Source organism: Dromiciops gliroides, chromosome 3 (assembly GCF_019393635.1).
Source record: "Dromiciops gliroides isolate mDroGli1 chromosome 3, mDroGli1.pri, whole genome shotgun sequence".
NCBI classification, from domain to species: domain Eukaryota; kingdom Metazoa; phylum Chordata; class Mammalia; order Microbiotheria; family Microbiotheriidae; genus Dromiciops; species Dromiciops gliroides.
Genome location: NC_057863.1, coordinates 650,495,264 through 650,523,163, shown reverse-complemented (window position 1 = coordinate 650,523,163; position 27,900 = coordinate 650,495,264). Strand labels below are relative to the sequence as shown.

At 47.1% G+C, this 27,900-nt stretch overlaps 1 protein-coding gene across 1 annotated transcript; it reads left to right on the top strand.

The window, feature by feature from the left end:
- Positions 1 to 95: 95 nt before the first annotated feature.
- LYPD5 (LY6/PLAUR domain containing 5) lies at positions 96 to 19,491 on the top strand. Its single transcript, XM_043993926.1, has 6 exons — positions 96 to 143; positions 918 to 924; positions 16,463 to 16,600; positions 18,183 to 18,359; positions 19,012 to 19,158; positions 19,250 to 19,491. Exons 1-6 carry the CDS (start codon positions 111 to 113, stop codon positions 19,489 to 19,491), a joined length of 744 nt encoding a protein of 247 aa, XP_043849861.1. The 5' UTR covers positions 96 to 110.
- Positions 19,492 to 27,900: the final 8,409 nt, after the last annotated feature.

Sequence of the window (27,900 nt, the reverse complement as noted above, 5' to 3'; positions counted from 1 at the left end):
CTTCCAGTCTAATAAAGGGGATCGCATATGAACACAAAGTGTGATTCGGGGGCAGAAGAGAGCCAGGCAAAAGGAGGGGGTTGGACCGCATGGCTTCCAAGGTCAAGTCCATGGTCATGTCGATGATGATGCTTATGGTGATGGTAAGTTCACAGGAGTCCCCAGACCCTCAGTGACTTGCCTATCCAGGCCTGAAGCACTATCTACTGCACCACCTAGCCGACCTCATAGAAGCCTAGATTTAGAGTTTGAATGAGATCTTAAACTTTTTCCTCTCACAATTCCTTTTTACCGGAGAAATGTTTACACAACCCCGAGTAGATAGATATATAAAACAGGTCTACCGAACCTTTGGTTGCCAAATTTGTTTCAACCCCCACACATTCAGTTACTCGACCCCTCATGGGGCCACAACCTACAGCTCAAGAAGCTTTGTTCTACCTTAGTCCCGTCCTCTTAAAGATAAGGAAAAAAGGCCAGAGAGAGGAAATGATTCTTCCAAGATGATGCAGTGAGTCGATGGAAGCACCAGGATCTGACTCCAAACCCAGTGGGGTTTTCCATTGTTTCTTCAAGAAGGTGGTCCCTAGGGGCAGCTAGATGGTGCAGTGGATAGAGCATTGGCCCTGGATTCAGGAGGACCTGAGTTTAAATCCAGCCTCAGACACTTGACACTTACTAGCTGTGTGACCCTGGGCAAGTCACTTAACCCTCATTGCCCCACAAATAATAAATAAATAAATGAATTAAATAAATTTTAAAAAAAAGAAGGTGGTCCCTGAGCTGGGCTTTTTTTTTTAATTAATAAAGTGTTTTTTTTTTCCGTTACATGTAAAGATAGTTCTCATCTTTTGTTTATACAAGCTTTACAATTTCAGATTTTTCTCCCTCCCTCCCCTCCCTTCCCCCTCCCCTAGACAGCAGGTAATCTGATATAGGTTTTATATATATATATATATATATATACACACATATATACATATATACACATAATAACATTAATCCTATTTTTGCATTAGTCATGTTATAAGAGAAAAAATCAGAGCACTGATGAAAAACCTCAAAATAGAAAAAAACAACAGCACCAAAAACAAAAGAAATAGTATGGTTCATTCAGCATCTATACTCTGCAGTTTTTTTTTTTTCTTGGATTTGGAGATCCTCTTCCATCATGAGTTCCCTGGAACTCTTCTGTACCATTGCATTGGTGAGAAGAATATAGTCCATCACAGTAGATCAACACTCAGTGTTGATGATACTGTGTACAATGTTCTTCTGGTTCTGCTCATCTCACTCATCATCAGCTCACCCAAGACCCTCCAGGTTTCTCTGAACTCCTCCTGCTCATCATTTCTTACAGCACAATAATATTCCATTGTATTCATATACCACAACTTGTCCAGCCATTCCCCAGTTGATGGGCATCCCCTCAACTTCCAATTCCTTGCCACCACTTAAAGAGCAGCTATAAATATTTTTGTACATGTGGGTCCCTTTCCCCTTTCCATGATTTCTTTGGGAAAAAGACCCAAAAATGGTACTGCTGGGTCAAAGGGTACGCACAGCTTTATTGCTCTTTGGGCATAATTCCAAATTCTGAGCTGGGCTTTGAAAGAAGAAAAGGAGGTCTGTGGGTGTGGGGGAAGAGGAACGGCTAGTCCAGGCAGAATGGAGAGCATGAGCAAAGGCTCCTGGGTAGGTGAGAGTGGAGGTGGAAAGTAGCTCAGGTGGAAGGTGGACTGTGTAAAGGGAACGGTAGAGAGAAGACTGTACAGGGAGCTTGGATGCTGGGAAGACTGAGCATTAGAGATCCCGTCCTGTTGAGCACCCTCTAAAGCCCCTCCCACCTTGGACATTCTAAGTGCCAAGAGGTGCCGCCTCATTCTAAGGGCTCTCCCAGCCTGACGTTCTGGCTTCTAAGGTTCCATGACATCTCCTTTATTTACGCCGACCTCTCCAACTAGACAGTTGTCCTCCCATGAGAGCAGATTCCCCCAGGCCCTTGTTCTCTGCAATCTCTCCCTCTCCCATGGCTTCTGTCTCTCAGCCTGTGAACAAGCATACATCTTCCCCAACCTAAAAGCTCTCCACTGCCAGCCAGCTACTGCCTCCTCCCTGTCATCACCAGACTTCTAAAGTCATCTGCAGCCCACTCCCTCCCCTTCCTTACTGTCCACCAGCAACAAGCATTTGGTAAGCCCCTGGCACACCAGGCACCATGCTGGCCACTAGGGGCTCAAGGACAGAAATCGAGAGTTCCCTGCTCTCCCATGCCAGGGAGAGCCTAATGCCATCGCCCTTTTACTTCGTGTCCAATGTCAGGATGAAATGAGGCACTTCCAAATCACTGAATAGGAGGTGTCCTTTGCCATAACCCCAGGAAGGATAAGCAACGAGGCCAGGACTTCAGAAACTTTTTCCACTCATGACCCCTTTTTGCCCAAGAAATTTTTACGTGACCCCAGGTATATAGGTATGTAAAATTGGTATGCATAACCTTTTACTGTTGCCAAAATTTTCACAACCCCCACATTGAGTTAGGCAACCCTGCATACGGTCACAACCCACGATTAAAGATGCTTTGCCCTAGGACCTTGCACAGAGGAATGAGTGACTGTTCTCCCCGTGGCTGCTCCTCTACTGCCGTGCCCAGGGTTCTTCTGCCCCTCTCAGCACTCCACCTCTGTCTCCTTGGCTGGCTTATCATTTGCCTCAAACCCCCTCAGGGTGGGGATTCTGTCCTTGCAGCTAGTCTCTCCACATTCTCTGCCTTCCCATCACTCCTGTGATTTCCGGCATCCCTTTTGGCAGGTGGTAGGTGCTTGGTCAATATCTGTTGACCATGACTGCCAAATCTGTGTCTCCAGCCCTCCATGCCCTGCCTCTGGCTCTTGTGATGGTGGTCAGGCATGGATGTACCCAGACTCCTTCTGCTTACCCAGCTGATGCACTGTGGAGAACCTGAGAAACAAGGATTCTTCTGGGAGAATAGTGATAACATGGATGAGAGGGACCCTGGGAAGACTGGAGAGCAGATCATGATTGGGCATTCTGTCACTGGTTCCCACCCACTAATGTCAGGGTCAGGCAGAGAAAGCAGGCCCCAGTAAGCTCAACCATCTCCATTTGCTTTATTCACATCCAAGGGAACACGGTGATCATAGAGCCCTAAGACACTGGCCTCGGTCTCAGTTTTCCACTCAGTTGGGAACAAGTCATAGGAATAGGAAAGTCACAATCTAGGCTAGATGTGACCACCAGCCCCATGGATGTCCCAAGGAGAGATTGGGGGAGTGAATTTGGGAAAGCATCCAGCAGCCTGGATTTAACTTGGTGGGCTCAGAGCTACAGATAGCAATAACTGAGGTATTGGCAGGCCGAGGTATAGAGCTCCCAGCACTCTCAGTTTGTTAGTAGAGTATGAACCTACTAACAAAGTGGGTCAATAGAGACTTCAAGAAGCCAAAGACCCAGAGTGAGTCTGAGGCAAAATTTCAAGCTGCCAGATGTATCTTACTCTGAATTTCCTGAAAATAAAGACCCTCTGATCTAGGTGTGATGTTGCCAAGGCTTGGACCTCCCCTTAGATCACCAAGCAAAGATAAGACAACTTCGAATTAAGAGATGGGAGTAGTCTGCAGTTATGGGAGTGGTCCACTAAGCCTGATCTCTTCCCACAGTATGGGTGGTGTGTGAAATTGCCAGGGTAGAGATAAAAGCTACAAGATAAGAATTGTGACCCAAGTGACTTGAAGTTACCTGAGTGAAAATAAAATAGTGAATCTAACTTAACTAAATCTTAATAATAGAATTAAAATCCATTTTGTATTTTACAGTTCCTTCTTACTATATCTTTGAAGTAAAAAAATTCCTTTCGCAAAAGCCACTTTATGTTAAATTGTTCAATGGAATTGTGGTGCTAGTCACTGGCCCCTAACAATATGGGGGGGGACAGTTTCTGGGTGCTCAAGCCAATGGTGGTAGAGAAAACCATTCCCTGAGCCTTAGGGCTGCCCTAACAGCCTCCAGCCAGATCTACCCCTAAGTCTGCTCCTCTTTTTGATTGCAGTGTTTCTCTGGAGCATGACCAGACATTCAGGCTCCCCTCATCCCAAGCTCGGGGTGTTGCAAACCTGAAAGTGCTGTATAAGTAGTATTACGATCACCCTAACTTGTCCCTCACCACCTCCTGTACTTGCTGTCATTCAGGTGTTCAGTGGTGTCTGACTTCATGACCCCATGGACCATAGCACACCAGGTCCCTGTATCCTCCACTCTCTCTCAAAGGCTGTCCAGGTTCACATTCGTTGTTTCCATAACACGATGCATCCAACTCATCCTCTGCCTTCCCCTTCTCCTTTTGCCTTCAGACTTGCCCATATCAGGGTCTTTTCCAATGAGTCCTGTTGTCTTCTCATTACGTGGCCGAACTATTTATGTTTCAGCATCAGTATTTGGCCTTCCAGTGATTAGTCCAAATTAATTTCTCTAAGTATAGACTGATTTGATCTCCTTGATCATCGAGGGACACGCAAAAGTCCTCTTCAGCACCACAGTTCAAAAATGTACATTCAGTGGTGCTCAACTTCCTTATAGTCCAGCTCTCACTGCCAAACATTACTACTAGAAAAGCCATTACATGCACCTTTGTCGATAAAGTGAGATCTCTGCTTTGTAGTGAGCTGTGCAGATTTGCCAAAGCTTTCCTTCCAAGGGGCAGGTGTCTTTTCATTTCATGGGTACAGGCGCCGTCTACAGTGATCTTTGAGCCCAAGAATATAAAATCTGACACTGCTCCATTTCTTCTCCCTCTATTGGCCAGGAAGTTGTTTTTTTTGTTTGTTTGTTTGGGGGGGGGGTTGTTTTGGGGGAGTTTTTTTGGTGAGGCAATTGGGGTTAAGTGACTTGCCCAGGGTCATACAGCTAGTAAGTGTCAAGGGTCTGAGTCCACATTTGAACTCAGGTCCTCCTGAATCCAGGGCCAGTGCTCTATCCATTGCACCACCTAGCTGCCCCAGTTGTATTTTTTAATAATTATTTTCTCACAAAATGATGGAACCAGTTGCCAAGATCTTAGGGTTTTTTATGTTAAATTTCAAGCCAGCTTTTATCTGCTCCTCTTTCACCCTCATCAAGAGGCTTCTTAATTGCACATTACTTTCTGCCATCAGAGCGGTATCACCCGCATATCTGAGATTGCTGATATTTCTCCTGGCAGCCTTCATTCTAGCTTTTGATTCATCCACCCTGGCATTTCTCGTGATGTATTCTGCATATGTTAAATAAGTTGACAATATGCAGCCTTGTACTCCTTATCCAATCTTAAACCAATCAGTTGTTCCATGTTCACTTCTAATTGTTGCTTCTTGACTTGTATACAGATTCCTCAGGAGACAAGAAGATAATCTGGTCCTCCCATCTCTGAGGACTTGCCACATTTTGTTGTGATGCCCACAAAGACTGTGGTGTAGTCAATGAGGCAGAAGTAGATTTTTTTCTGCAACTCCCTGGCTTTCCCCGTAATCCAGCGCATGTTGGCAATTTGGTCTCTAGTTCCTCTACCACTTCAAAAACCAGCCTGCTTGTCTGGTAATTCTCAGTTCACATATTGCTGAAGCCTAGAATCTTAAGCATAACCTTGCTGGCATGTGAAATGAGCACAATTGTTCAGTAATTTAAACATTTTTTTGCATTGACCTTCTTTAGGATTGGGTCATAAACTGACCTTTTCCAATCCAACAGCCACTGTTGAGTTTTCCAAATTTGCTAGCATATTGAGTGCAGCACTTTAACAGTATCATCTGTTTTTTTTTCTTTTTATAATAAACATTTTATTTAAAGTTTTGAGCTCCAAATTCTAACCCTCCATCCTTCCCTCCCTCCCTGAGGCAGTAAGCAATCAAATATAGGTTATGCATGTGCAATTAAGTAAAACATTACCATATTAGTCATCTTGTATAAGAAAACTCGAATAAAAGAAAAATGAAAGAAAGTGAAAAATAGCATGCTTCAGTCTATGTTCCATCAATATCAGTTCTTTCTTTGGAGGTGGATAGTATGATTCATCATTAGTCCTTTGGGATTGTCTTGGATGATTGTATTGCTGAGAATAGTTAAGTCATTCACAGTTCTTCATCCATCAGTATTGCTGTCACCATGCACAATGTTCTCCTGGTTCTGCTCACTTCACTATACATCAGTTCATATAAGTCTTTCCAGGCCTTTCTGAAATCATCCTCTTTGTCATTTCTTATGGCACAATAATATTCCATCACCATCATATACCACAGCTTGTTTAGCCATTCCCCAATGGATGGGCATTCCTTTAATTTCCAATTCCTAGCCACCACAAAACGAGCTGCTAAAAATATTTTTGTACAAGTAGGTCTTTTTCTTTTTGCAGGGAACAGCATCATCTTTGAGGATTTTCAATAGCTCAGCTGGAATCCCATCAGCTCCTCTAGCCTTAGTGTTAGGAATGCCTCCTAAGCCCACTTTACCTCATTCTCCAGAATGCCTGGCTCTAGATGAGTAACCACACCATCACCGTTATCAACAATGTTTAGATCTTTCTTGTGGAGTTCTTCTGTGTATTCTAGCCACCTCTTCTTAATTTCTTCTGCTTCTGTTAAATCCCTACCATTTTTGTCTCCTATCTTGCCCATTTTCGCATGAAACATTTCCTTAATATCTCCGATTTTCTCAAAGAGATCTCTTGTCTTTCCTATTCTGTTGTTTTCTTCTATTTCTCTGCATTGCTCATTCAAGACAACATTATCTCTCCTTGTGGTTCTCTGGAATGCAGCATTCAGTTAGGCATGTCTTTCCCTTTCACTTTCCTTCTTTCCTCAGCTAGTCATAAAGCTTCATCAGACCGCCATTTTGCTTTCTTGCTCTTCTCTTTCTTTGGTATGTTTTTTGTTGCTGCCTCCTGTACAGTCTTGCAAACCTCTGTCCATAGTTCTTCAGGCACTTGACCAAATCTAATCCCTTAAATCTATTCATCACCTCTAATTCATATTCATAAGAGATATTTGGAAACATTGCTTGTATCCCTCCTCTCCTCTATTCCCTTAGCTCTACTCTCAGTCCTTAGCATCACCCACCCAACAGCTCTGACTGCCTCCATATCCCTCCAGATGACCCTTCACATTAATGCACTTCAGCCAGTCATTTAAGGACCTCCTAAGTGACTGTGCCAAAGGTTGGTTTAATGACCCCATCTCTGTTGGAGTTTGACCCCTCTGCTTCTGGTCAGCTCTCTATGAGTCTCTAAATTGCACTTGGCTCTAAAAAGCATCAACCTGTGCCTGCCTTCTGACTCATGAAAGCCCTCTGAGACCTGTACTCCCAAAGAGACCAACAGGAAAAGGAAAGGACCCATATGTGCATACGAGTCATAGCAGCTCTTGTGGAAGTGGCAAAGACCTGGAAAGTAAGGGGGTATCACCCATACATTAGGGAATTGATGGGCAAATATGGCATATGCATGTAATGGAATATTATTGCACAATCAGATTGATGAAATGGACAATTTCAGAGAAGAGTAATAAAGAACCCGGAAACAATTTGTACATTATGAAAAAAGCACATCTGAAGGACAAGCACTGTGGCAGTGACCAGCCATGATTCCAGAGCACCAAAGATAGAGCATGCTACTCACATGCTGCCAGAGAGGGGGTAGATGTAAAATGAAGAATGGGACCAACATTGTTGGACGCACCCAATGTGGGGATTTGTTTTGCTTTGTTATGAAAAATATTATGTTGTTATGAAGGTCTTCTCCTTTTCTTTTTGCTATTTACTCGGGGCGGAGGGGGGAGAAAATAGATGTTTGTGGGGGGCAGCTAGGTGGCACAGTGGATAAAGCACCAGCCCTGGATTCAGGAGGACCTGAGTTCAAATCCAGCCTCAGACACTTGACACTTACTAGCTGTGTGACCCTGAGCAAGTCACTTGACCCTCATTGCCTGGTCCCCCCCCCCCAAAAAAAAAATATATATATATGTTTGTCACTGAATTAGAAAGTACATGTGTTGGAGAATAAGGTGTGAGGAGACTGGAAAGGTAGGAAGGGGCAGGTTATGAAGGACTTTGAGTGCCCGATAGAACAGTTTATATTTTCTCCTGGAGACAATAGGGAGCCCATAGAATTTATTGGGGGGGGGGAGACATGACATGATCGGACCTGCACTTTATTTATTTATTTGGTTGGTTGGTTTTGGTGGGGGCAATGAGGGTTAAGTGACTTGCCCAGGGTCACACAGCTAGTAAGTGTGAAGTGTCTGAGGCTGAATTTGAACTCAAGTACTCCTGAATCCAGGGCTGGTGCTTTATCCACTGTGCCACCTAGCTGCCCCAGGACCTGCACTTTAGGAAGATCACTTATGGATGAATGAAGGAAGGAATGGAGTGTGGAGAGACTTGAGGCAGGTAGACCGCCCCCCCCCCCCAAAGTCTACTGCAGTGATCCAGGATTCTCTCCAGAGAAGCCCAATCCAACACATTAGGTGACTTACAAAAGGAAAGTTATCTCATCAACTTGAATCACAGAAGCATATAATCCTATGCTTGGTGACCGAGGCCCTCTTATTCACTCATTTATCTGGCAGTCATTTATGAAGCACCTTCTGTATGCAGAATACTGTGGTAAGTGCTGGGGAGACACAAAATGTAAATAAAATCTCTCCCTAGCCCTCATGAAGGGATAAGACACAAATGGATAATGATCACAAACAATAGGTATTTGGCATCCAGTTGGCATGTAATCAAAGGTTATTTATTGAATTAATAAATACTTATAATTTGGGGCATACAACCTCACAACAATGAACTCTGTTATCTTTGAATCCTGGAAGCATAAAACTACAGAAGTCTCGAACCTGGGACCCTTAGACCCACAGAATTTTTAAACCTTTTAAGACCTCTTGGGAATATCTGGCCCCAGAAAGATGGGTGTGGAAAGAGAAGAGACCAATTTGTCCTTGAGGACCCTCAACACAAACATACTACCCTATGGGGAGGAAGTCCCTCACCACCCAGCATCTAATAATACCTGATGTATCCGACCACCACCACCACCCTCCCTCCTTCTGTCCAGCTCCATTGCCCAGAGATGGAATGAGGAATCTTTTCAGTTGGGACCGGAGAGGGCATGACTTGCCCAATGTCCCCAGTGTTCTGGACAAGGCCTGGCTGAGACCAGGTTCATAACTCAAGACTGCAATGAAATGAGACACTCCTAGGCTCTATAACCTTTAACAATGGAAGTTAACTCCAACCATAGTGTAGAAAGGATATTCAGCTAAGATACAGTATAGGTGCAGCTAGACACCACTCCTTGCTCCTCCCGTCAAGGACAGCAATCAGTGGTCCTCTTTTCTCATCATACAATCATCTACCTAGGGCCATATACTCATGAGTCTGTCATCCTCTCACCATATGCTCTGTCTCTGTCTCTGTCTCTGTCTCTGACTCTGTCTCTGTCTCTGTCTCTTGTCTTTCTCTGTCTGTCTCTCTCTCACACACACATGCCTGTGATACCTATAAGAAATTATTTTTTTCTCTCTCATATCAATAACTAGTTATTGAATCAGAACCAAGGTTTTTCCCCTTTCTACTTCCTCATCCAGAAATCAATCAGTGTGGGAAATCTTTCTCAACGATTTACCCAGGTCAAGAGCTAAGCAGACAGTAAAAGGAATTCTAAGTTTGGGCTAATGGGAGGATTTCTGCTCATTGTGTTTACTCAGACAGGCCTGGGAAAATGTGACTCCTCCCTTTTGTCAGACAGGTGATAGGGGAAATGGGACCTAAACTTGAGTGATCCAAGTCACGTACCCCAAGACCTCATTATAATATAGCCCACCTTCCATCATAATATTCATCTTTTCATTAATTGTTAAGCAACCAGAGTTGATTGGCACCCTCAAGAATACCCGATCTTCCAAGGGCATATAAACTATGAGTCCCCCATCATGAGGGGTCTTTGGCCTTTGAAAGTGTCACCGACCTCCTTTTATTAATATACAAACTGGCATTATTAATAAAACTACCCAGAAGCTATGTCTCTCAAACTTTTTAATGACATTTGTGTGTGTGTGTGTGTGTGTGTGTGTGTGTGTGTGTGTGTGTGTGTGCACAGGGCAATGAGGGTTAAGTGACTTGCCCAGGGTCACACAGCTAGTAAGTGTCAAGTGTCTGAGGCCAGATTTGAACTCAGGTCCTCCTGACTCCAGGGCCAGTGCTCTATCCACTGCACCACCTAGCTGCCCCCTCTCTTGGACTTTTAAGATGCCACACTCCCATTTACTTCCACAATCAAGTCATCTCTTTAACCCCTAGAGCACTGACATCACCTGAGCCCTTCCTGCCTTGAGGCAGAGACCACAGTTCGGCTTTCCTTTGAATGCCCAGAGCTTATCCAGGCACGCAGAGAACACCTACTAAATGCTCACTGATTGGCTACGACTCTGGGGCTGCCTGGCCAGACAGGCCTTCTGGAGGGTGGGGCTGGGTCTTCTGCCACCCCCTCCAACCAGAGGGGCACAAATAAGGTTGATTGATGAGCCAAGGACAAAGTCTTTCTAATTTGTCTGTCAAATATCCTCTCCTGGGGCAGCTAGGTGGCGCAGTGGATGGAGCACTGGCCCTGGAGTCAGGAGTACCTGAGTTCAAATCTGGCCTCAGACACTTAACACTTACTAGCTGTGTGACCCTGGGCAAGTCACTTAACCCCAATTGCCTCACCAAAAAAACAAACAAAACAAAAGAAAACAAATATCCTTTCCTCACACCCTGCATACAGAACCCTGGTTATTTTAATGATTCTGGAATTAAGAGGTGTAGACTCCTTGGCTGAGATTGGGGAACCAGGGGTCCGAGTCAAACTGTGACATGCTGGGTGACCTTGATCTGGGGTCTTTCCTCTCTGGGACTCACCTTCACCATCTTTAAAGTGACAGGATTGGCGATCATCAGATAGTACCTGATAAGGTCCTTGCTGTGTGGCCTTCACTAAGCCTCAGGGAGACATTAGAAAAAATGTGGGTTTGAAGCCAGAGAGCCTGGGTTCTAATCCCAACTCTCTTACCGACTGGCTGTGTGATACTGGATAAGCGTCTTGGACTAGATGATCCTGAAGTCCCTTTTGTCTCTAAATCCTCTAATTCCTTTGACCCATCCCAGGCAGCTCTGTATGGGTACTTTGAGATCTTGTGGCCTGGAGAACACCAATTCACAGACGGGATGTTAGAACTTGGCCCTCAGCTAAGTCAAGAAGCCAGCCCTGAGGATTCTTCAGGGAGGGCAAGAAAGAAGGGGGGAAGTAATAAACATCTGTCAAATGACCCAATGAGTAACCGTGCGAGCCTCTCACAAAGGGGCAGGAGATTCTTTGGAGCTGCTTCCCAGACCCTGACTGTGACCCAGACTTGGAAGCCCTCAGGCTGGACACTAATGATACAAGTTCCCAGAAACGAGAGGAGGGGAAGACACTGCCTGGCTTCTGCTAAGGGTGAGAGGGTCTGGCCCCGCCAGGGGCAGGAAGAATGGAGGTCTGAACGCAAGCCCTGTCCCTTCTTAGGGCCCTTGGAGGAGCGACCTTTAGGCAGCAACTGGTCCTCCTTGGAAGCCTCTGCTCCCCTGGCTGCGACTGTCCTGAGTGCAGGCTGGTCCTTCTTTCAAGCTGTGTGATCTTGGGCAGGTCTCGAATTTCCCTGAGACATGGTTTCCCCTTGCATCAAATGAGGGGGCTGGACTTGATGACTCTAAGGTTCCTTCAGCTGTGTTCGTGGCCCTACCTGTTATCCTTGGGTCAGAGGAGAAGAAGCAAGTCTAGTCCAATCGACAGATATTTATTAAGCACCTACTATGTGCCAGGCACTGTGAGCACTGGGAATACAAAAAAGACAAAAGCCAGTCCCTGCCCTCCAGGAGCTCAAAGTCTAATGGGGGAAGCCACATGCCAACCCCTATGGACACACACAAGATAAAGTGGAGACCAGGCACAGAGGGAAGGCAATACCCCAGCATTCAGAGGAACAGGAAAGGCTTCGTGGGGAACAGAGGGGAGTCATGATGAAAATCAGCTTTAGAAAAGTAGGAAATTTCAAATCTGGACTCAGACACTTGACACTTACTAGCTGTGTGACCCTGGGCAAGTCACTTAACCCTCATTGCCTTGCAAAAGGAAGAAAGGAAGGAAGGAAGGAAGGAAGGAAGGAAGGAAGGAAGGAAGGAAGGAAGGAAGGAAGGAAGGAAGGAAGGAAGGAAGGAAGGAAGGAAGGAAGGAAGGAAGGAAGGAAAGAAAAGAAAAGAAAAGTAGGAAATTCACTATTTCTCTCCCTGCTGCCCGGTAGCTGGTCAGCCGTGTGGTCCATGGGATCCAAGCTGCTTAGGTCTTGGATTGCGCATTGCTTGTTAGGTGTGTGCATTATCACTGGATCTTTGGATTGTCATAAGCATTGGTTAATATTTAAATGGTTTTGGTTAATTTCTAAATGCTGTCAGACAGTCAGACACCCAAGCTCTAAAGCCAAAAGTCTGCTCCACCAGTTCTCCAGCCCTGCCCAATTCCCAACCCTAGAAGCGTCCCTGCCTACTCTTCAGCCAGAAGTAAACAAAAGTGCTTACTTTGTGCCAGGCACTGTGCTAAATACTGAGAATATGAATACAATCAAACAGAAGACACTCCCTGCCTTTAATGAGCTTATGTCCTACTGGGAGGAATAGACACAGCAAGAGATGAATAGCGTTATGGGCAAAAAGGGAGAGATCCAGACAAAAATAATAGATGGCATTTGTATAGCACTTTACATATGTTATCCCATTTGACCCTTACAACAACCCTATTAGCATCCCCCTTTTAAAGATGGGGAAGCTGAGGCAGACAGAAGAGAAGTGATGGCAAGGGTGACACTTAAGGTCATCTCTTGCTGACTCCATCTGCTATGCCACGTAGCTGCCACTAGGGGCTTGGAGAATGGGAGGATGGAGAGATCTCTTCATCTTCAACTGGGTGGAGGAAGGAAAGTCTCTGGCACAAAGTATCATTTTGAACAGAGCCTTGAAGGAAAAGAATTCTCTCAGTGTCTAGCAATGAGGAGAGCAGGTGTTCCAGGCAGGAGCGGCAGCCTTCCTGAATGCATGGAGGTGGGAGAAGGCAAGACTAGATGGAAGAATGACAATCATCCCGTGTGGATAGGAGTAAGTGGAGCCATGAGATAGATGGCTGGAAAGTGGCAGATGGCAGTCAGAATGTGGAGAGCGTTATAGTTCAGGCTGAAGGGCTGCTGTTTATCATAGAGACCATTAGGAGCCATTGATGATTAGTGAGGAAAGTCATGAGGAGGTCAAACCTGTGCCTTCAGAGGCTCTGGGAAAAGAGCATGGATTCGAATTAGGGGACTATTATAAGTGTCTGGTCAAGGAGTGATGAAGGCCTGGGCTAGGGCTGTGGACCCAGGAGTAGAGGGAAGGGAATGAATGGGAAAGGGCAGAGGAAAAAGTGATAGGGCATAGTTATTCATTTGCTACAGTCAAAGAGAGAGAAGGAACAACAAAAGATGGCTCTGAGATTCAGAGCCCAGATGCCTGGGAGGAAGGTGATGCTATCAAGAGAGATAAGAATTCTGGGGAGAGGGCCAGATTTAGGGAGCAAAATGATGAGCTCAGTTTGGAACATGATGAATTTTAGGTGCCGACAGGATGTCAAGGTGGAGACAACCAGAGGCTGGTAGAGACACAGGACAGGTCTTGGAGAGAGGTCAGGAATGGGCATGTGGATATGAGAAATGCAGATTTGCATCATCTCTGTCTGGCCCTGCTGCTGCCTCTCTAGATCTACCTGAGATCCCCCTGCATGGTCCTGGTGGAGCCCCTGGGAGCAACAGTCCCACTGCATGGTGACTCTAGCTCAGCTCTAACCCTTCCAGGAGCAGGAAGGTCCCATATAAGTTACGGGAGCCCTTCTGAATAGGAAGTGCTCCCTTACCCATCACAGCCCCTCCCAAGGATCCTAGGCAGGAGCCTATCAGGCAGAGAATGAAGTGAGTGACATAACCCCCACCCCCCCACCCCACCCCCCACCCCAGACCATTGTGCCTGCATTCCCCAGGAGCCTGTGGCCTGAATCAAGGACCCAGGTATGTGGACCCTCAAACCCTCACCTCCACTTACTTCAGGGCAACCAGCCCCAAACCACATTCCTCCTGGGGATATGGCACACAGCTAGCGATGATGGAAGATTTCTTCTGGGAGGCAGGACCTCAGGTGGGTAACTGAGGGTGTATAAGGTGGCTGGGAGGCTGGGATGATGGCACAAGGAGATGGGTGCCCAAGAATGTCATCCATGTGACCTCAGATTCATCCATGAGGTTGGTGTAGGAATGTGACAAGATAGGGCTTTGCTCTCTCCAGATATGATAGAGGAGCAGACAGAGAGGGAAAGGGGAGAAAAAGAAGAGGGAAACAGAAATAAAGAAGGGACACAGAGACAGGGATGGAGGGAGAGAGAGTCAGAAACTAAGACTGGGAGGAGGCTCTGGGGGAGGTGGCCACAGGTTTTGGAATGCAGAGGAGAAGCTGGTTAGGCAATAAGGGCCCCCTTGTCCCCACTTGGGAGCACTTATAATCAATCATCTTAGACCTGGGGTAGGTGGGGACCATCCATCAAGGCAGAGCTGCCCCCCAGTCCTTGGCCCCTGGGGAACCCCTTCATGGTTATTCAGCTTGCTCAGAGCCCCAGGTACCAAACCTCACCCTTGGAGCACCCCTGAAGATGCCCAGCCCTGAGAGGGGAGGGAGGGGGAGGAAGGGCGGAGGATAAAGGAGGCAGGAAGAACCTGCTTCCAGAGCTGAAGCAGCACTTGACATCCCACTGGCAGCTTCTCCTTCAGCAGGATGCTTCCCTGGCTTGTGCTCATCCTCTTTGTGATGCTGACAGGTATTGGAGAGCTTGGGACCGAGGCAGAGGGAGGGCTGAGCAGAGATGGGCATTCTAGGGTCCTAGAGAGGTCAGGGGCTAGGGAATTGGGGCCAGGAGACAGCAAAGGCAGCTCTGTTCTTCTCTTCTCCATCCCCTCTTCCACCTCATCCTTCCCCTCCAGCCACAATGGGACAAGACTTTCTGAGGGGTCCAAGGCAGGGAGGGAGGACTCCTGACTTTCCTCTCTGGCAGAAATAGTGATCGAGAAAGACCCACCCCAGAAGTCAGTGGAGCAGGAGGAGAGGGCCCTATCCCTGTGCCCCTTCAGGGTCCTTAGTCGCCCCCTCTCACCCCCCCCACAAGCCTGTTTGTGGCTGGCTGGGAGGGAAAGATGGAATGAAGGGGAAGGGAGGGACCCAGCTCCATGTGCCTGGGGATGAGTCCATCTCTTGGGCTCCTTATCTCCTCATCTCTGAGGCTGTCTCTGCTATCTCTTGGTCTTTCTACCTCCCCAATGTCTCTGAGACTCTGTGGCTCAGTGATGTCTCCAAATCTTTGTTCCTGTCTCTCTGATGTTTGTCTCTGTGCTCCCTCTGTGGCTCCATGTTGGGGATGTCTGAATCTCAGTCTCATTCATTGTCTGTGCCTCCGTCTTCATCCTCTTTCATCGTCTTCCTCCGAGTTATCTTGGATTCTGTGCGTCTGTCTTTCTATGGTGGGGGGTGGGGGGTGGGGGAAGAGTATGGGTACATACCATTGTGTCCCAGCTCTGGGCCTCACCCCAGTCTTCTAAAGCTCCTTGAACCAGTTCACAGGCTCAGACATTTAGAGTTGGAAGGGCACTAAAAGGTCCAACTCCCTTATTATACAGATGGGGAAATTTAGGCACAGGGCCTTTACCAAGGTCAAACACAACATGTCAGAGGCAGGATTTGAACTCAAGGCCTCTGACTCCACTGTGCTGTGCTGTACTATTTCTGTATGTATACATACACATATATGCATACATACACACCTATATATGTATACATATATATATATATATATATATGCACACCTGTGTGTATACTGAGACTCTATCTATACATGCACTACGCTAGACTTCTCTCCATTTATCCCTTCTCTCTGTTGTGCGTCTAAGGAAGCACACATGCGATGTAACCAAAGAATAGGGATGAATGTGACCAAGATGTTTATGTGGCAGGAGAATAGGAAAGGTGACTCATCTCCTCTCTTGTTTGAAATCCCAGAGGGCTTCCTGGAGGAAGAAAGGAATTTAACATCAGCCTAAATGAAGAGAGGGAGGGAAAGGCTTGAGAAAAGAGAAGGAGAGAAAAGACCGGATGAGCTGGTGTGGCCAGTTCATTCTCAGAATCAAGCAAGGCGATAAGATCAGGGATGGGACAGTCACATAGCAGGTCATCCCTCATTCAGGATGGAAGTACACGTCTCTTGCCTCAGCTGTGGGGCTCAGCAGGGTCAGGGCCTGTCTCCTTCCCCTTCCCCACTCCCTTGCCCATCCTTTGTCTCCGACAGGCACCTCGGCTCTCCAGTGTTACAGTTTTCAACGTTCCTTCACTGGTCCTTTTGATCTCTCTGGCCTCCGGATGGCCATTGTGACCTGTGGCCCACAACAAGAGGCCTGCCTGGAAGCGGTAACTTCCATGAGTACAGGTACGGATGGAGATGCAGGGAACAATGGATGGGGAATTGAGAATGGGGAAAAAGAGGCGAGGGGAATGATAACAGAATCATACCATATAACTTAGAATCACAGGTTTTGTAATTTGGCAATTCGGAGTTGAAAGAAACCTCAGAAAGCATCCAGTGTGACTTGTTCCTGAGCAGGAATCTCTTCCTCCATATCCCTGACAAGTGGTTCTCTATCCTTGGCTCAAATTCCTCAGGGATAACCTTCTGAAGCTTGTTATTCAGTCATTTCAATCGTCTGACTCTCCATGACCCCATTTGGGATTTTCTTGGCAGAGATACTGCAGTGATTTGCCACTTCCTTATCCAGCTCATTTTACAGATGAGAAAACTGAGGCAAACAGAGTGAAGTGACTTGCCCAGGGTCACATAGTTAGTCAGTGTCTGAAGCCACAGTTGAACTCAGGTCTTCCCGACTCCAGGCCTGCTGCTCCATCTGCTGCGCCACCTAGCTGCCACCTTATGAACAGCCCATCCCAATCATTTGTTAAGGCATTCTTCAGATGAGCAGAGATCTCCCTACCAGAACTCTGCTACCCATTTTTCCAACAGCTAGCTCTTCATTCTGTCCTATGGGGCCCACAAAAAAACAAGGCTAGCCACATGACAAGCGTTCAGATAACTGAAGATAGATATCATGTCTCCCCTGAGTCTCCTCTCCTCCAAGCTAAAGATCCTTAATCCCTTCAAGTACCCCTTATCTCTCAGTCTCCATCCTGGTCACCTGCCCCTGGGAATGCTCCTCCTTAAGAATGCCCTTGCTAGGCGGTGGCTAGGTGGCGAAGTGGATAAAGCACCAGCCCTGGATTCAGGAGTACCTTAGTTCAAATCCAGCCTCAGACACTTGACACTTACTGGCTGTGTAACCCTGGGCAAGTCACTTAACCCCCATTGCCCCGCAAAAAAAAAAAAAAAAAAAGAATGCCCTTGCTAGATCATGGCACACAGAACCAGAGATAGTCCTCCAGATGTGGTCAGACCATGGCAGAACACAGGGTTCCATCACCAACACCCTGGTCCTGGACACTATGCCCCTACTGAAGGGCACATGAGCTTTTGGCACTCATAGGACTTGTGGATTTCCAAGACCCCCAGATTGTTTTCAGATGAGCTACTCTCTAGTTTCACACTGAGCTTGTGGGATTTTTTAAAATTCAGGTAAAAGACTTTATACTGATACCTTTATATTGAATTCTGAAAGGGAAGAACACTTAAGAATTTAGAACAGAGAAGGTGAGAACTGGAAGGCATCTTGAGGTTTGTCTAGGCCAGTCCTCTGGGAAGGGCAAGGTGAGGAAGCTAAGGCACAGAATGTAGATGCTAGAGAGAGGGAATGATTTACTAAAGGTCACATAAGTTGGGGGAAAGAGTGCTGGGAGGGAGGGGTGACCTGGAGTGGAATAAAAATTGAGTCATTTTCTGAGAAAACAATGGGCCAGAATGGTGGGGCACTGAAGACGAAGGGGCCTGAAAGATTGCTGGTGGCTCTTGGGGTGAGGTAGAGGGGCCAGGGCCAAGTTGCAGCCTTCCCTCTTCCCACCTGCAGGTTACAGGAACTCCTTAACCCTGGTGAAAAAGGGGTGCTCTTACGGCTCGGGCTCCGGAGAGATGACCTCAGGGGGAGACTCACTGCCCCCTGACTACACCCTGGTACGACGATGCCAGGAAGATCTATGTAACCAACGGATCGAGAACCATGACAGCATTCCCAACCTCAGCCCAGGTTAGTGGAAGCAAGGAGGACCGGGCAGAATGCGGAGGCCTCCAGAGACCCCATAGCGGGGGGCTTGGAACAGTGATACTGACAGACTGAGCTGGAGGGCCCCTTAGAAGGGAGACCAAAGTGGGTCAGGGAAGGAAGGGATCCTAGAACAGGGAATGTCAGAGCTTGGAGGGCCCTTAGAACAGGGGATGTAAGGGCTGGGAGGGGCCTTAGAACAGGGAATGTAAAGGCTGGGAAGGGCCTTGGAACAGGGAATGTTAGGGCTGGGAGGGCACTTAGAACAGGAATGTCATGGTTGGGAGGGATCCTAGAACAGGGGATGTCAGGGCTGGAAGGGCCTTTAGAACAGGGAATGTCAGGGCTGGGAGAAAGCCTAGAACAGGGAATGTCAGGGCTGGGAGGGACCTTAGAACAGGGAATGTCAGAACTGGGAGGTTCCTTAGAGATGACCTAATTCATTTTAAGGACAGGAAAACAGGCCCAGATGTGTAGTTCTAGGTGCCTGCAGCAGGTACTCATTCCCAGGAAATTTGATAGGCAGAGTTGGAGATACATGCAGGCAAAGCCACCAGTTTGGGGACCCAGGGACCAATGATGGGGGGAGGGGAGGGATTTCCACCCTTACCTGGCAACATTCCCTCTCCTTCCCCAGCCCCAGATACCCCTGAGCTCAGTGGAACCGAATGCTGGGCCTGCGTCAGTACCACTGCTGAGGGCTGTGAACTCGAGTACTCCCACAAGATCAAGTGTCATGGGGGCCAGACCGTTTGCTTCCAGGGTCAAGGCTTCCTGGGCATTGGTGAGTAGGGAATGGGAGACCCAACGGGGGAGCCCTGGTCCTGGGGGGAGCCTTGTTCTCCCTACTAACCTCTGCCCTCCTCCTTCCCCAGAGAATTTCAGTACCCCCATCTACATGAGGACATGCCAGGAGCCCTCTTGTACGGCTATTGGGGCTGCCACTCACTGGTCAGACAACTACCTCAAAGGGACCTGCTGTTCGGGGAATCTCTGTAACAATGATTCCAACAAGGACTCCAGCAAGGGCCCCTCCACCCATACTGTCCCCTCTCATGCTCCTGCACTCCTGGCCCTGCCCCTGCTTCTCACCATCCCCTTATCAATAGCTATCTGAAAGAAGTCCCCACTTCCCTTCAGTCTGAGGGGAGGCCTTCCCATTTTTGTTTAAGGAACCTTGCATGCTCAGGCAAGGGATCTGGTACCTCTGTGTGTGGCTGGCCAGAGTGGGAAGGCAGTGTGAGGGTGGCCATGGTTAGGAGTGGAGAAATTTGGAGGCTCTCCAGTTCAGAAGAGGTTTCAGAGACTGTCCAGCTCAACTTTGACTTTTACTAAAACCCCGGAAAAGCACTCCTGCCACCTCCAAGTGAACCCTCTGAAGGAGAACTCCTTCTCTCTCTAAGGCAATCCATTCCACTGTGGACAGTGCTTCTTATTAAAATGAGTTTTTTCAAATCAACCTGAAGCCATCGTCTCTGCAGCTTCTCCACCCACCCTGTCCTCCTCCCCACCCCCCACACCCTCACCCTCCCACGTCCCCACTACTCCTTGTTCTGACCTCTGGGGACCAATAGGACCCTCTAGCCCTCTTCTGCCCAACAGCCCTTCCAATATTTGAAATCGCCTGCCCCTCACCAGCCCATCAGCCCAAAGTCTTACCTTCTGTAGGCTAAGCATCCCCAATTCCTTCAGCAGATTCTTGCTGGCCATGTTCCCCAGGCCCCCGAAGCCATGATCCAGCTTGTCAGTAGTCTTGCCAGCAGCCACCTCTCAATTCTCTCAGCAACTCTCCAAGACTATAAACTGAAGAGAAGGTGCCAATCTGCATTGGTGGAGGACATTTCCTCAACTGCAAGTTCCCTAGACCAGTAAAATCCCAGTCCCAATTCCTATCCCTAGACATGACTCTATATTTCAGGACCTACTGCACAATGCATCAAAAATGCATTTGGAAGCAATGTCCAGCTTAAAGAACTGCAGTTTGCATTGTTGCAGACACAAGATATATGTCCTAAAGCAAGACTTCTTAAACTTTTTCCACTCCTAACCCCTTTCACCTGAGAGATTTTTATGCAATTCCAGGTATATCGGTATATAAAATAGGTATACATAACTTTTAACTGTTGCCAAATTTTTCATGACCCTGACATTTAATTATGTGACCCCATCTCACAGTTTAGGAAGCTAGGTGCTAAAGGATATATTTCAGGAACCATCAACCTAGGGGGCAGCTACATGGTGCAGTGGATAAAGCACCAGCTCTGGATTCAGGAGGACCTGAGTTCAAATCCGGCTTCAGACACTTGACACTTACTAGCTGTACGAACCTGGGCAAGTCACTTAACCCTCATTGCCCCTGCCAAAAAAAAAAAAAAAAAAAAGGAACCATCAACCTAGACAGCTAGGGGGCACTACACATAAAGCCCCAGACCTGGAATCAGGGAGACCTGAATTCAAATCCAGCATCAGACAGTTATAAGTACTGTGAGCCTAGGCAAATCATTTAACCTCAGTTTCCTTACCTGTAAAATGGAAATATTGACAGTACTTAGTTGTGGTGAAGATAAAATAATATTTGAAGTACACATGCCAGCTATTATTCTTTTTTGTTTTTGTTTTTGTTTTTTTTTGAGGGGCAGTTGGGGTTAAGTGACTTGCCCAGGGTCACACAGCTAGTAAGTGTTAAGTGTCTGAGGCCTGATTTGAACTCAGGTATTCCTGAATCCAGGGCCGGTGCTCTATCCACTGCGCCATCTAGCTGCCCCACCAGCTATTATTCTTAACAATCCAATGACAAGGTGAGGAGAAAGAACGATTCAAGTCATATAATACACAGTATGGAGAATTCTTTTAAGTCTCAAAAATTAGCCCACAAAACAACAGAAAAGTTGAAATTAATATACAAACCACTGCCTTGAGCATTGTTGTGGTTGTTGCTTGTCCTTCATTCTCTTTTTTTTGGCGGGGGGCAATGAGGGTTAAGTGACTTGCCCAGGGTCACACAGCTAGTAAGTGTCAAGTGTCTGAGGCCATATTTAAACTCAGGTCCTCCTGAATCCAAGACTGATGCTTTATCTACTGCGCCACCTAGCTGCCCCACTTGTCCTTCATTCTCAAAGAGGATCATGACATCGGGGGTGATATCATGACTTGCAGGGAATTGAATTTAAGTGAGGCAGGGCTTTGGAAAGAAACCAGTCTTATTCTTCCCCCCAGAGCCATCTGGCTTCAGTGGCTTGCCCAGGGTCACACAGCTAGTAAGTGTCTGAGGTCAAATTTGAACTCAAGTCCTCCCAACTTCAGGGCCAGTGCTCTATCCACTGCGCCACCTAGCTGCCCATTTGGATAGAGCACCAGCCCCAGAGTCAGGAGGACCTGAATTCAAAACTGAACGCAGACACTTAACACTTAGTAGCTGTATGACCCTAGACAAGGCACTTAATTCCAACTGCCTTGAGCATTAAAAATCCACCAGATATAGGCAGATCAAGAACAAATCTAGGGGCAGCTAGGTGGCACAGTGGATAGAGCACCAGCCCTGGAGTGAGGAGTACCTGAGTTCAAATCCAGCCTCAGACACTTAACACTTACTAGCTGTGTGACTCTGGGCAAGTCACTTAACCCCAATTGCCTCATTTTAAAAAAAAGAACAAATCTAGAGCTTATCCAGCAAGGCCATGACAAATTAAGATTCAATTGACAGAATCTTCACTTAGACCAAAAATTGGCTGCTTAAGATTTAAGACTGGAAAGAACTTTAGAGGTCATTGTCATGTCACATTATATTTGAGGAAACTGAGACACCGGGAAGGAATAGAATTTGACCAAGATTATCCAGATAAAGAACAACAGCACATTTTTTTTTGGTGAGGCAATTGGGGTTAAGTGACTTGCCCAAGGTCACACAACTAGTAAGTGTTAAGTGTCTGAGGCCGGATTTGAACTCAGGTCCTCCTGACTCCAGGGCTGGTGCTCTATCCACTGCACCACCTAGCTGCCCCAACAGCACATATTTTAATCAAAGAATGTGTTGTAGAAATTGTTCTGTAAAGTAATGAGAAATCAGGATTTAAAATACAAAATTGGAGGGGGGGACATGCCTGGGCCCTGGGTATACCCTCTCTTGAGATATTTGTTCCTTCCCTGTCTTTATGCCTCCTGTCTCTCTGCTCCTGGCCAGAACTAGGGCTGACATGCCTTGCTTTCTCCATCGGTAAAATGAGGTTCTGTAAAATCTCTGATTTTCTGTGATTGAGTGAACTGATGTACTTCTTTCTGATCTTATGTGAAAGGGGAAAATGTCAGGTAAGCTCCCCTCAGACCTGGGGGTACTAATCATTGTGATTGGATGCAGCACTTCCCATGGGGCATGTGACACGAGGGAATTAGGCTGGCCAGGGAGAGTCAGCAGAGGGAAGCCTAGGGTTGAGGAAGTAGGAAGCGTGTGTCAAAGTCTAGGATAAGTGCAAGACAAAACAAGCCCAGAGCCTACAACTGCAGTCAAAGAACAGAGAGTGTCAGAGCTAGGAGAGACCTGAAGAACATGGAATATCAGAACCAAGAGACCTACAGAGAAAAGAGCTGGGTGAGAACATAGAACAAAGAATTTCAGAGGTGGTAGGAACCTTAGAGATAATCTGGTCTATCCTCTCATTTTGCAAATGGAAATTTTTAAGCCAAGAGAGAGAAGAGATTTGTTTTGGGTCACATATGGAATGAGGAGAGAGCCTTAACTTAGAAGCCAAGACTCATGGCTCTCCAGCCAATGTTGCTAGGCATCCAGCTAATACCTGACCGCCTCGGGGGCTCTGATTTCTTCGGGAACCCAGGGATGAGGTCAGAAAGTGGTCTATGGCTCCCACTCCACCCTCCCATCGATATCACTCAGTCGGGTTCTACATAAGAACCTGGGACAGCTCTTCTTCCGCCTCCTGTAATCTCAGCACCAGGGACAGCGTCGGGGTGCTGCAGGGCATGGCTAGGGAGGTCTTCCCTCATGTACACACACACACACACACACACCCCTCTCCCTTCACAACTCACCCCCCGACCGTTGGAGGGGGATGAAGGAAGGCAGAAGTAGAGATTAGAGTAGTCGGAGCATATAACTCCTCCTCCCACCATCACCACCACCCCAAAACCAAAAGACCTAGAGAGAAGTAGCGACGTGGAGACCCAGAGAAAGATACAAATTGACAGAACTCGACAGAGATTCTGACACCAACAGAGAGAGAGCCACAAAGATACCAGAAACTTTCAGAGATACGTAGAAACAGAGACACAAAAGAAAGAAGTCCCACAGAAGTAGAAAAACCGAAATGGAGACACAGAAGCGAAGAGATGGAAGACAGATGTTTCTCCGTCTCTGCCGGGCTCAGTCTGCAGTCCCTTACATTGTCACCAGGTGGCAGCTCCCCCCAATCCTGGAGGCTCCAGGACCGAGATTCCCCGAGCTCCAACACGAGAAGAGGTTGCACCGAGGGTGGAGTTGGCGGGGGAGGACACGTCCCCCCCCCCCGCCCCTCCACTTTCCGGATGTCCCCGGGCCCCGGCCCGCCCTCTCCCGGAGCCCCGGGCGCCGCGTGATCTTTCTGCACCCCCCGCCTGTCAAACGCTCCTTTGTCCCCAGCCCTGGGTCGCGGCCAGTCCCGGAGATACAACCGCTTCTGGGGTGGGGAGGCTGGGCCCTGGCCAACGGGAAATCCCGGTCCGAGGCTCCGAGGCTCCGAAACGTCCGGGTCCTCCAGTCCCTGTGTTTCTTCGAATACCCAGGCGTCCTTGTTGCCGCCCCCCGCCCCCAACCATCATCGGAGACTCGATTGTTCTGGCCCTTAACTCTCCCAGTAACGATGATGTCCCCATCCTGTCCTCCCCCCGCCTCGCCTCTCCCCAAAGGGACCCAAGTGTTCTCATTCTCTGCATCCGTATTCCCGCCAGATTCCGAGCGGCCGAAGTACTGAGCAGTGGTGTGTGACTCAGCCCACTCCCCCACCCCCCAATGCAACGAGAGTCCCCTCCTTCTCCGACACCACCACCACCACCCCCACCCGACAAGGGGCGAGGCCCTGGCTGAGTCACGGGAAGAGGCTGGCTGAGTCACTGCGCGCGCGCGCACACACACACACACACACACACACACACACACACACACACACACACACACATGTCCTGCCCCTGGAGGAAAGGGGGGTCACTCCAGAGCCCCCAGAGGGCGCTATCACTGCCTCTGTCTATCTTCTCTGTCTTTGTCACTGCTTCTATATATTTATCTCTATATCTCTTTAGTCTAGGTCTCCTCCTTAACTGTATCCCTTATCTCTCTGGCCTCACTATCTATGTGTGTCTATGTCCTAGAGTATGTGCCTGTTCCCATTTCCTAATATCTCTATCTTTCAGTGTCTGTTTGGGTCACATGTTTATAGTATCATAGATTTAGAACTGGATGGGACCTCAAAGGTCAATAAGTTGAATTCCCTTCATTTTGAAAAATGAGTAAACTGAGACCCAGAAAGGTTAAGTGAAGTTATTTGCCCAGGGTCACTCGGTTAATATCTGAGGTAGGGTTCAAATTCATCTACTAAAAGGGCCTGGAGGTGAACTTTGGAACATAGAAGGTCCAAGCTGGAAAGCATTATGGAACACAGAATGTCAGGAAGGAACCTCAGGATATAGGATGTCAGAACTAGAAGGAACCTTAGAACAAGATAGTACTTCTGCTTCTGCTCCTCCTTTTTCTCTTGGACTCTTCCTGTTCTTTCTCTGTTTGCATATGTTTCTATTTTTTCCTACATCTCTAACTGTTCCTCTATCTGGGTTGCTCATTGTCTCTATATCTGATCTCTGGATTTCCCCGCAGTTTCTTCTGTCTCTTTGTGGTTGTTCTCTCCCCCAATTTCTATGTATGCCCAGGTTCTGCCTTTCTCCATGGAGAGCTTATAAGGTGTCAGGGGAAGAGAAACAGAGACAGGAACTGAGAGAGTTTGATGGATCTAAGCATCTTTGTAGCGCTTCTGGGTAGGTGAGACTTTGAGCAGGAGTTTCTGTGCCTGTACTTGTGAGTATGTGTATGTGTGTGGGGGGGGGGACACTGGGCATGTCTGTATGGTTCCTGAGATCCTGCCCGGTGTGTGGGCATCTCTCCCAGCAGAAGGGAGATGGGCAGGGGGAGGGACATTTGTGTGTGTGTGTGTGTGTGTGTGTGTGTGTGTGTGTGTGTGTGTAGTGTCATTCTGGGTGTTGTGTTTGTGTGTTGCTGGGTGTGTCCTTCGGTGTGTATCATGTTCCCTGTGCCTGACTGTACGGGACTGGTGTGTGTCATTCTGTGTAGGCTGCTATGTGTCATGTTTGTGTGTTGCTGGGTGTGTAGCATGATGGAAAGGATGCTAAACAGCTAATTGGAAGTCCTGGGTTCTAGTCTCAGTTCTGTCTAACTTGCTTTGGGAGCTCAAGTAAGTGAGTGAGTTGATCAACAAACATTGATTAAGTACCTACTATGTTCCAGGCACTGTGCTAGATGGAGAATACAAAGATAAAGAATGAAAGCATCCATGCACCAAATGCATAGGTAAACATATTCAGAATAAATACAAATAACAACAAGGTAATTCTCCCCTGGGCCTCAGTTTCCTTCTTTGTAAAATGAGGGTAATAACAATACCTACACGAGTATATCATTGTTATGGAATGAATCATAGAAATTAATCGCAGGGAAACCTGACTTCAAAACCACCCTTAGACACTTACTAGTTAACTGACCCTGGGCAAGTCACTAAACCTTTTGCCTCAGTTTACTGATATGGAAAAGGGGGCTAATAGAGCCTCACTCAAAGGGTAGTTGTGAGGATCAAATGAGGTGACATATGTAAAGTGCTTTGAAACCCTTAAAGTGCTACATAAAAGCTAGCTATTATTAATTTTGTTTTTAAACTTAGAGGTTAAGGGATCCTTAGAAATGACTTCCTCTAATCCCACTCACCTTAAAGATGAGGAAATTGAAGCTTAGATAGTTTAAATAGGAACAGGGATTTTAGAGCTGGAAGGGTTCTTAGTGACCATCCAGTCCAACCCCTTCATTTTAAAGACAAGGACACTAAGGCACAAAGAAGTAACATTGCCCAATGTCACATAGCCAACCAGTGTCCAAAGTGAGATTTGAATTCAAGTCTTCCCAATTTCAAGGACAACACATCCTCAAAAGGATGAGTCTTTCTGACACAGTCCATCTGGGTACAGTCTCTTTATTTGTTTGTTTGTTTTGGAGAGGTTTTTTGTTGGCTTTTTGTTTTGATTTGGTTTTTTTGGTGAGGCAGTTGGGGTTAAGTGACTTTCCCAGGGTCACACAGCTAGTAAGTATCAAGTGTCTGAGGTCAGTTTTGAACTCAGGTCCTCCTGAATCCAGGGCTGGTGCTTTATCCACTGTGCCACCTAGCTGCCCCAGGGTACAGTCTCTTTAGTGGAGGGACTGGGCAGACTTTCGGCCAAGCTTCCTTCCCCCAGGGTGACAGCATTTCCTCTCCAATCAGTCCTTCACTGATCAAGACCACCTAGTGGAACTGCTTTTCAGAAGACATGACACCTCCTTCCCCTATTATTGCACCCTGAGTCAAAGCCCTGGTTACCCTGTGCTGGTTACAGCTCTCATTCTAAGATTCCTTCCAGTTCTAAGATTCAGCATTCGAAAGTTCCTCTTGCTCCTAGAAACAATGTTCTATATTCTAATCAATCAATCAACAAGCATTTATTAAAGACCTGCTATATGTCAGGCTTTATGTTAGATCATGAGGATAAAAAGATGAAAATAAAATACTTCCTGTAAACTCTCAGGGAACTTGCATTCAAACAAGGCAGAAAGCATGTGTGCATAAGTTTATACAGAAAAATATATACAGACTCTTTAAAGGAAGGAGAGAAACAGAGAGGGAGAAGGAGGGCACAGCAGCTGGGGGATAAGGAGAGGCTTCCTATAAAAGGTGATGATCAAACTAAGCCTAGGAGGAAGTAAGGGTTCTATGAGGTGGAATGTAAGAGGAGGAGTGGTCCAGATATGAAGGACCACAATGCAAAGGCACAGAGAGGAAATGGAAAGTCATGTGGGAGAAACAGTAAGTAGGTCATTGTGTCTGGACTATAGAGTGTGTATGCACGGATGGGGGAGAATGTGTAAGATGCCTGAAAAGGTAAAAAGGGTCAGTTTGTGAACACCTTTAGATGCCCCAAACCAGGAGCTGACATACTATGATATAAATTTTAGGCCCCTCAGTGTTCTTTGGTATCCCTCTGAAGTTCTGTGTCTTTCAGCTGAAAAAGATCTCGTAGCCTAGGGTGATAGTCTGTGTTCTCAGTTTCTTCCCAGCTCCGACATTCTATGTTCTAAGATCCTCTCCAGATCTGTCATTCTATGTTCTAAAATATTCTCCAGATCTGTCGTTCTACGTTCTAAGATTCTTTCCAAGCCTGGCATGACCCTTTCCAGCTCACATATTCTATGTCCTTTGTTCTTGGGCTCCCAGTGGTCTTTTCAAATAGA